At 41.9% G+C, this 10,359-nt stretch overlaps 1 protein-coding gene across 1 annotated transcript; it reads right to left on the bottom strand.

Moving 5' to 3' along the window:
- Positions 1–1,455: 1,455 nt before the first annotated feature.
- LOC124120112 (protein FAM221A-like) lies at positions 1,456–10,359 on the bottom strand. Its single transcript, XM_046482851.2, has 8 exons — positions 10,180–10,359; positions 8,471–8,549; positions 8,075–8,169; positions 6,892–7,082; positions 5,490–5,702; positions 4,798–4,908; positions 4,394–4,506; positions 1,456–3,676 (listed from the first exon to the last, which is right to left on the bottom strand). Exons 1-8 carry the CDS (start codon positions 10,254–10,256, stop codon positions 3,554–3,556), a joined length of 1,002 nt encoding a protein of 333 aa, XP_046338807.2. The 5' UTR covers positions 10,257–10,359; the 3' UTR covers positions 1,456–3,553.

Genomic DNA, 10,359 nt, shown 5'->3' with positions numbered 1-10,359 from the left:
ATTGTTGACGTATTGATTGTTTTGTTGAATAATAATTTTACAGTAAATAAAGAAGTTATTTATTAAAGAATTGTGTGTACTTTTGCAACTGACTTGTTGATGTGTTGATTTTGTTGTTAGGATAATTATTAGTGTGTAAATAAATAGTTTGTTTTGGAATAAATGTGTTTAATGTATACATACTTATTAAGTATGAAAAAACGGGAAAGAGCAAACGATGTTGTAATTTAACTGAAGACGAACAGAAACAGAATATTTCGACCTCCACGCTTCAGCTGCCGGTGTCATAACGCACGCAAGAGTTGTCTCCCTTATGTATCATGTTGCAGGCGTGCTGTTGGACGAGTGCAGTCAAATTTGCGCAACGAGTTTGAAACAATTTTCATCTTACGAAAATATTAAATACATGTATGCATGTGTTTCGGTGGTTTTGCGTATGGTATCACTTTGAGGAACACATCCCAAGTAATTTGCATAAGGAGAAAACGTGTGGCTAAATTTGGCAAACGCCGCTTTGAAAATGTCAGGCGTTACTTTGGTAAAACCAATAGGCACGGGCGTGGTGCTGACAAACCTAGAAGCATAATCAGGACGAACCAGGATTTGAACCACGGACACAATTTGACTCTGCTCAACGAAGTGTGGCGCCTCAGGAGACCGAACATGACTTTCGTAAACACGTGTTCTTATGTGTGTAATTCAAAGCTAATGCAAAATAGTCACAGTAAGGTTAAATGAATGTTGTTTTACGCTTCATCCAACGACATTTACAGCCAAACAACGCAGGTCTGTAACTATTTGAGACTTCACGAGCAACTTCTGTCAGGTCAAACATTGTGACCATCCGATTTTCTTAAAGTCGGACCGCATTTGTCGTGTCGTGGATAGAGCGTCTGTCCTGAGACCGGAAGTTCGGTTCTTCGATCCCTCGGTAGCGTTAGACGTTAAAAGATGGTACTTGTCGAACACCACAAGGCTGGGTTTACATATTGTACCCATATAGAGAATGGAATCCGATCTTTAACCGTAAGGCTACCTCACCGACCATGAAGCATGACCGAACTGACCCGTGAAGATCCGGGGTAGAATAGGTGTTCAGCAATCCATGCTTGCCGTAAAAGGCGACTATACTTGTCGTAAGAGGAGACTAACGGGATCGGGTGGTCAGACTCGCTGACTTGGTTGATGCATGTCATCGTATCCCAATTGCGTGGATCGATGCTCATGATGTCAATCACTGGATTGTCTGGTCCAGACTCGAATATTTACAGACCGCCGTCATATAGCTGTAATATTGCAAAGTGTGGCGTTAAACAACAAACATATTCCGAACTGGTTTAAATGCCATGGTTGTCGATGGGTTCAGATGTTTGTTCTCCGCAGTCATATCTGTCATAACGCAGTCATATCTGTCATAACGCAGTCATAATGAATTTACATAACATAAACAACATCGAGAACTGAAATATACTTTATTAGAATAAATTCATATACCCATATATAACTTAATATGTTACTTCGTGGACGGATCATGTGGTTTGTAAAATCAACATATTCTCATTTTGTACGTGCATTGCTTTTACATCTGACTCCATATCGCAAGCAGATATGACAACAATTGGGAAAACATAAGTCAATGTCACGTGCGAGCATTCGGGAACACTCGGCAAAGACCGCGCTGTTCACGGAAAGAGGCGAATGGTCACGAGAGCTCTGGTAAAATTATTGCCATTATAAAATTTACTGAACAGGAACACAAACAAGAAACAATCAAGAACAAATAACCATCAAACTGTTCAACACGTAACACTGGGACAAGAAATAGCATGTACATCCATAATTACATTACTGAATAACACTGAGAGACTATCGGTCCTTTTGTATTCATAAAGGAATGTTTTTTTTATATCTAAGTTGGTAAAGTATGAGGTACAATGTCATTAGCGGGGTGCGCGGGATTTTACACAGTGAGACTGAAGGTACGCGAACGTTGAGATCGTAAATCCCCTGCACCCGCTAGTGTCACATGTAACGAATGTGTCGCTTCGTGTTCACGAGCACAGATACTGCTTTCCTGTCAATGCGTTTGTGTGACAATATAAGATCGGTCGTACGACCATCAGTTCGATATGGAGTCTCAGATTGGGTGACAAGAGGATGACGTCATATGAAACACTGTGACGTCATGATAAATGACCGACTTGTTATTCCATTCGTCACGACTCGCCCCTTTCCGTGACCACGTCGTGTTATTCCGGGACAAGCCGAATAGCAGGTTACGGAAAGGGGCGGTGACGAATGACCGACTTGTATGCTTTTTACAAGATGGAGACTGGCCAATCAGATAGCACGATTTCATTACGAGTAACGATAATTTTCTTTCGATCTTGCAGGTTGACATCGTAACAAGAGACGTGGCATGTAACCGGAAGTGGATGTGACGCTTTCTGGTGTAACAGCTTCCTTTTTGTTTGTTGCATGACAAATATATGTGTTGATATGCGTGTAGAAAGGATTATACGCTATAAAGACAAAAGCTGGCAGGAACAGTACACAATTAGACTAGAGCACAGTATATACATTACAATCCACACATCTACCAAATGCATATTATATTCTAAAAGAATAATCTGTACCAGAAATTTAAAATAATTATGATTTGATGAAATTTAACTCTCGAAGCGATTGAAAAATATTTTCTGTCTCTCAAATATTTCGACACCCGGTGTCTAAGACCTAAGGGGCTTCAGTGAAATGTGGCCTTTTGAAACTCTAGACCACAACCAGGCCTGAGACTCGTCAGGATCACACCGCTTTGTATTTTCGAGTGAGTGAGGGGGTTGGGTTCAGTGCTGCTTTTAACAGTATTTCAGTAATACCAGGGTGTGTCAGCTTTTATGCAGGAAAGAAACCCCGCTGTATGCGTATATCAGAACCGTATGGTACTGACACACCAAGGATCGTAAGCAGAGCTAATCTTGGATTCGAAGCCACTACAGGCTGTTCCTTGGTCCACTTGGCTGCTGGTGTCCGCGTTTTCGTTCTGACTTTTTTTTTTCATATTGCTTTTGACTGTTCTTTCCAACATCTTAAACCATATCATAATCCTCGTAATGACTCAACACAGTTATCCACATACTACATAAATGCATTTCGTTGATGATGCTACACGATAAGCATAATACTGTTTACTCAAGCATTTGAATAATACTTAAAGAGATTGATAAATTAAAACATACAGCTGTTTAAGTTGCTATTTTGTTACTAGAAAATTCAAGCACTCGCGTCTTCACAGTCGTCTACACCCATCTGTATTTGATTGAAATTTGAAATATCCAAATTATTGTAGTCACTGTTGCTTCTCAAACTAAAAACCCATGTTGAACAAAGGCCCGTTATATCACAACTTTGAGTAAAACAACAGTGACGGAGACAGTGACAACTAACAATATCACTATGTCCCACAACGGCGTCTAGATTATTGAAAGCTCTAAGGGTTAACCTCTGATAGGTAACAGCACTTGTGGAGACAGCAGTGTCAGCTCTGTCACGCCTATTTGCCTGGGGTTCCACTCCGCCCTGCTGGTGCCTTGGGTTTCTGTGTGATGGCCTTCCTTTGACCCTGTCTCAAGTTCGGGCCGACCTCTTTCCGTTTGGCGGCCTTCTCCGCCTTGAGCTGAAACAATGCCGGCAATAAACTTGAATGTTTGATCTTTATTGTAGTCAGTAATATTCCAGCTATCACAGCGACTTAAGGAATGGTGTGAGTGATTGAGTTTGGTTTTAAGCTGCTTCCAATAGTATTTCAGTTATATCACAGCGTGTCAGCCTGGAATGGTGATGGTGCTGACGAAGCTAAAACCATAATCTGGGCGAAAGCCGGGATTCGAACCGACGTATAACTATTAAAATAATTTATAGTTATGGGTTTTGTAATGTAACATTGTGACATGAAGTTTCCAATTAGGCGATAAACAGTATGTTTTTTTCAGATTTGTGGGTGTTATTGAGTATTTGATACCCAGAAGGTTTTTACATAGACGCTCTGTCCCAAATGAAATTCCTTAATTGTGTATGAAACTATGGCGTATCAAATTTAAATGGGAGTACAATTCACTCTAAGCTGGATTAAATAAAATCCAACTTTACATAACACAAACCTTTAAAATCCCTTAAACACGTATGTCCAGGAAGACCTGGTCCAAAGTGATGTAGCTCTTAGATATATACAACTTTGCCCAAACCGGGGTATGGTGCTGGCAAATCAAGAAACATTGACAAGGCTTCTCTTGGATTCGAACCCACGATCATATCTTTTTTAACTGCAGCGCTTCAGACGACTAGGCCATTTGCATTTGTAAACAGGTCTAGGTATCAAGACATCGTGACATACCCTCTCCTGGTACCGCCTCTCGAAGTAGTCCATGTCATCCTCCCCAGGGCGTCTCATGGCGGATACCCTCTCTGTGATGTCGTCGAACACCTCGTCGTCCGCACCCTTGATACCTGGCGTCATAGAGTGAGTGAGTGAGTGAGTGAGTAAGTTGGGTTTTACACCGCGTTTAGAAATATTCCAGCAATATTAGGGCAGGGTGAACACCGGAAATTGAGATATAATACATCTAATCGAGGATGGACTTTGGAATGCCAATGCCTCATAAAACTTAACTTTAAGAAGTTGTAAAACATAAAATTTAATTTATCTAGTCTGGAGGCTACAGTGCATTCGGGCCAATCATGTTTGTGATATGAAACACTAAAGGTGACCACTTCTCATAGGTTGGTCTCGCTGTTCACCTGATGTCTTCTTGGCCATCTGATGAGCTTTGATAGAATGGACGTTGGCTCTCAGGAACGGGTTGTCAGTGGAGGTGATCTCCTGGTCAAGGAACTCCTGGCTGGGGGCACCTGTCAACAACATTCAAGGCAAGACACAACTACTCAGTCACGAACAGTAACAGAGCCTAGTAAGGAACCGACCACTTTTGTTATTACGTGTGTGTTTTTACCAAAGCAAGAAAAATGTTTGCAGGACACGCTGTATGTCCCCAAAAGAGGCGGTCGTAAACGACTTAAAAACAAACTGTATGCGCCGCCATTTTGTTTGAAGCAAATGCAAGCGGTATGAGAGATGGAATCTGATTGGTCAATAGGAGGGATATAGAAGGGGCATAACTTCTAATAGCCACAGGTGGCGCTACCATCGAGCCTGAAAATTCTACTCTGTTCGGCAAGGGTGGAAACTGGACTTTCATATTCAGTTAACGCCCTTACCTCGGGAAGATGGCTACAGGTATTGGAAACTGTGAAACCTATACTCCTGTTCAATCACGACCATGGCGCGAAATGTTAATAAGGAGCTGTGGTTGCTTTGTGGTAATAGAGACACTTTTAAGCCGAAGAATATAATTTTCAAAGTCAATCCACAGATTAATTCACTCAACTAGTAGGTCGTAGATTCAGGTCACGATGGAGCAGTATAATGTTACCTTGTCCGCTTGGGTCCAGTCTCATGTACCCCTCAGCTAGGGAGGAGAACCCTGTCAGACCCCCCATGGCGGCGTAGGGCGTTGCCTGGCCCACGGGGTGACCCCTCCCCTCCCTCTCATCTGCTGTCTCCACGATCATGGTGTGTTGGTGGACGGGCGAGGCACACCCACATGTAAAGGGGCTCTTGAAGCCTGTGCACTTGGTGCAGCCACCTAGGGATCGAGATCATAAATCATTCGATCATGGTCAATTATTGTATGTACCCTTGAAATTTGAAAAAAAATGTTGTTTGGATCATTAACACTCTGGATGCCGGAAGAACATATATCTCCCTTCACTTCAAATTAATCAAATTTTCGTTGTGTTCATTGTAATTCCTGCATTCTGATTAGCTGAATTGGTCACGTGTTATTACATTCATTTCCCAATAAAAGTAAAAGATGAAGCCACGCCCATCGAAGCGGGTTCCACAAATTTCATGTCTTCGGGTTTCATGTCTAACCCGCATTTTCCAACTGCGTCTTCCCTTCACTTCATCAGTTACTTTGTATATATTTAAAGTGAGTGAGTGAGTTTGGTATAACGCCGCTTATGACCTTTGAACAGTATTTCATTTATAACATGGCGTGTCAGCTGGATCCACGAAACATAACGAGTATAAAGAAGAGGTCAGATCTTGGATCATATGATTCTGGCGCTCCTAAGGGACGCAACTCTGTACATCGCGTCGCCTATAGAACTAATATGAATCAGGTACACAAACAAAGTTTAGCTTCCCCGAGAAATTCTATGCCATGTGCTACAATGCCATTCAAGGGTAACTTATTTTTAGTAGGGGCGGTTGGGTAGCCTAGAGCTTAAAGCGTTCGCTCGTCACGCCGAAGGCCGGGTTCGATTCCCCACACGGCTACAATGTGTGAAAACTATTTCTGGTGGTCCCCGGCGATAAACCATTTCAGTCACTATTTTTCGTATTGTGTATGGGGGCGGTGGGGGTAGCCTAATGATTAAAGCGTTTGCTCGTCATGCCTAAGACCCGGGTTTGATTCCCCACATTGGATACTCTTACTTCTAAGCATTTTCTTTAGTTATATTCGTAAAAGCAATTAGCACAAAGAGTACTCGAGAATTGTCAGGGCAAGCATTTCTTTCAGCTGAGAGTGCTTTTAAAAGCCGGGGATCGAACCACCGACATTCCGATGTCTGTGCACACACTATCCACTACACCAACGAGTCGGTCTTCAATTATACAGCTGCCTTACAAATGAACAAATACACAATGTTAAACATCCCCCCCACCCCCCCACCCCCCACCCCCCACACACACACACACACACACACACATGCACCACTACCTCATTTGACTAGAAATACTATATTTTCTAATTGAGTATACGCAACCTTTTTTGCACACAAACGGCCCCTTCTCAGAGTGTTCATCGGCCGTGTGTTTGCACGTGCAGCGGACCGGCTGCCCGCCGTTGAGGGGGACGTAGTGGTAGGAGATGCACTTGCACCCCTTGGCCCTGCACGGGAGGGGGATCGGGCGTTCTGTGGGGATATCCTCAAAATCGGTCTGGTGTTGCTTGTACCTGCACGGAGGACACAATCACAGTGATAAACGCCCCAGATTGGTAGGGGTGGGGTGGTGTGTGTGTGTGTGTGTGTGTGTGTGTGTGGGGGGGGGGGGGGGGGGGGGGGGGGGGTTGTGTGTGTGTGTGTGGGGGGGGGGGGGGGGGGGTGGAATATTAAGATTATTAACGGCGAGTTACATGTGTTACATCTGTGTATATAGTGGGGGCATTTGGGAAGCCTAGTGGTTAAAGCGTTCGCTCGACACGCCGAAAACCCGGTTCGATTCCCCACATGGGTACAATGAGTACAAAGCCCATTTCTGGTGTCCCCTGCCGTGATATTGCGGGAATATTGCTAAAAGCGGCGTAAAACCCGACTCACTCACACTGCATATAGCGGAAGTGAAAAGATTAGTTCAAACGTCGATGAAAAGAGTTTTCGATAATAGTTACGATCAATTTTAAACAAGTATGCCTTCTACACTGCTGTTTTTTTTATACAAATATGCAAGAAAGACACGAAAATGCGGACTGTTTTGTAAATTTTCGGTCTGAGTGTTTCGCTTATTACGATGTATATGGGAAACTTAGTCCCAAATTGTCCTTATCATATACAAATGTATATCAATAAAAACGCTCTGTGTGTCAAGGAAGGTGTTACCACTGGCAACCATGTCCGATATACATAGTTTTGCTCTCATGGAATACATTTGCCTCCATAACCAAACATGGTTTACCACACATGGATCACTACAACACAGCATGTTATAAGTTGTCGGGGTAATACACAGTGTTTTTAAACTATATATTGCACTGATGATATTTACGTAGTACCAACATCAACCAGAACGCCAAAAACACCTTCCTGAATAATTAATGGTGATATCATAGACCATGTTTCAGCATCTCCAGTTGTTGTGGCTTCAAGCTCTTTATTTTACAGGAGCTTCGATCAATAACTCTTCCCTGAAGACAGCTCGAGGCTGCCCTGGTTGTTGTAGTTAACCTACCTGTGTTTACAGAAGCAAAGAGTTTCTGGACCAATCATCTTACAGTCCATTCCAGACGGGGATGACCAACTCGTGAACAGGCGGTTTTTCATTCTCTGAAGGGTGAAATGTACTACCAGATCAAACAGTCATAACTATCAAAGCACATATATATGTGGCCGTAACACATTTTATAAAAACAATTTTAGTTTAATAATGACAATAATGATAATGACAGTGATCGTTAAAATAAATAGAATCAAACACATGTAAGACATAAACCCACATTGAAATTGAGAGAACTCTAACAGTAAATGTGCATTGTAGGGCATTTAAATAAATATATATAAATAGAAACAACTGCTATCAATGATGATGATGATGATGATGATGATGATGGTGGTGATGGGGACTCACCATGGGGATGACCCTTTTCTTATAGTCCTCGTACTCGTCGGGGGTGAACATGACGCCGCCATCGTCCTCTCCAACAATCCTTGAAGTGGCAAGTGTGACAATATAGCTTTTGTCGCATACACTTAGCATGTGGTTGTTGCTTACGTACAAATGGAACACGTGCACGCTCTAGTTACTAGGCAAAGTATAGTACATCTATTTGTAACTGTTAATAGATAATTATAATTCTGCATACCCTGAACCTGAGCTAGACAGAAACATATAATCTTTTCACTGTAGTGATGATGAACGCCTCTCTATTACAACCATACTAAACGCTCACTAAAGGTGAGGGGAGGTTAGGTGAGGTAAAGTGGGGTAAGGTGAGGTGAAATGGGGTTTAACGTCGAGTTCAAGATTATTGCACTTATATTGTTACGTACATGCGTGCGTGCGTGCGTGCATGTGCGTCTTCCCCTCTACAGGCAGACGCTCAATCCTCTAAAGGCGATTACAATTACACGAAGCATGAAAGAGAAATAAAAATATTTGAAAAAACCCCATGTACAAACATATAAAGCTGTTTGTATGCCATACTATCAATTGTTCGAAACTTAACAATGATAACAGATATCACAGCATGTCAGCTTTGTGTTGGAGGAACCCCCAAATGACGCACGTTCAGATTACAACAGCTCATAATGATTTAATGATTCACAAATAATTTATATTCATGAACTTATAATGTCATAAATGTCTGAAACGCTACATATCAATCGCCCTGTCTGACCAGTTGAACCACTTATACAAGGACGGAGACCTCGTCTATTTGAAGTCTATTTAACCGGCAGTTACATGTACGCTTGACGGGTGCGCCTTGTTTAACAAAGCCGTTCTGGCAAACATTGGCACGTGACCTCTCCTGTAAAACTGAATTTATGTGTTGCCGACTTCTGCGTTACAAGAATGCAAACAGGTTTTTGACGGCGAGTACTGTTTTAGATCAACACGAGATATCACTCCGAACATTAGAAATTTGCAATAACCGTTGTTTCAATGTTATAATTCAATTTCCATGATCCAAAGCAGGCATGCGTGTTCATTGTTTTCCTTTGTAATAATTTTTTTTATAATGAAAGGATAAAAAATAGTATAATAGTATATTGCACGAGTAACATTAATAATCTCCAAAATATAAATGATAATCATTAACTAATAAAACAATATGAAAATCATACAAATATGATATAACATGTTGGGTATACAGGTGTCAAACCGAACCAGTTAATCAACTTAGATTCATGCTACCAATAACTTTCGATATTGCTTTGCACACGGGAATTGTAAATACTCAGATGAGGGCTTGTTTTCAAGGGAAAGTTGTCTTTTAAAAGTGAATGAGATGCTTTACAGTTGTTCATGTGATCAGAGAAGAAACAGTTGTTTCTTTAGAGTCCGGAAATCCATAACGCGGGGATGCAACACGTAGAGTATAGTCGACATCAACATATGAGTATCGATACATATTTTACACTATGTTTCCCTTGTCTGTTCACAAAGTCTGTATTGAAGACTAAGATTATGTCGTAGACACTATTTCAAATGGCCTATTTGTACTCAGGTGACAGAGGTCACGGTCACGCTTTACACTGCTCAACCTTGCACACGACACTTTGACTGAGAGTGAGAGAAGGAAGAATAACAGCATGCACAAACAGCGCGGCCTTTACCTTTTGTACTCGAGGTAGGCATCGACAGCTTGAGCCTTGGAGCCATCAAATTTGAGGTGATACTGTCTGTCAGCCATTTTGTCGGGGTATATGCAGCTAAGAACGTGTGATCGACCGCTCAATTGATGGCGACAGTATTGTGTTCAGCTTGTTTACATTGACAGCGGAAGTAACGCTTGT

Source organism: Haliotis rufescens, unplaced genomic scaffold (genome assembly GCF_023055435.1).
Source record: "Haliotis rufescens isolate VD_foot unplaced genomic scaffold, xgHalRufe1.0.p SCAF_6, whole genome shotgun sequence".
NCBI classification, from domain to species: domain Eukaryota; kingdom Metazoa; phylum Mollusca; class Gastropoda; order Lepetellida; family Haliotidae; genus Haliotis; species Haliotis rufescens.
This window is presented reverse-complemented; position numbering and strand designations above follow the sequence as displayed.

What these genes read in the sequence shown, in the direction of transcription:
- LOC124120112 (XM_046482851.2), bottom strand. Translation starts at nt 10,256, where the DNA reads ATGGCTGACAGACAGTATCACCTCAAATTTGATGGCTCCAAGGCTCAA. An exon ending in AGAAAAGGGTCATCCCCATG is followed by an intron (nt 8,170 to 8,470) that starts GTGAGTCCCCAT and finishes TTCACCCTTCAG; the next exon opens with AGAATGAAAAACCGCCTGTT. An exon ending in ACTGGACCCAAGCGGACAAG is followed by an intron (nt 4,909 to 5,489) that starts GTAACATTATAC and finishes TGTTGTTGACAG; the next exon opens with GTGCCCCCAGCCAGGAGTTC.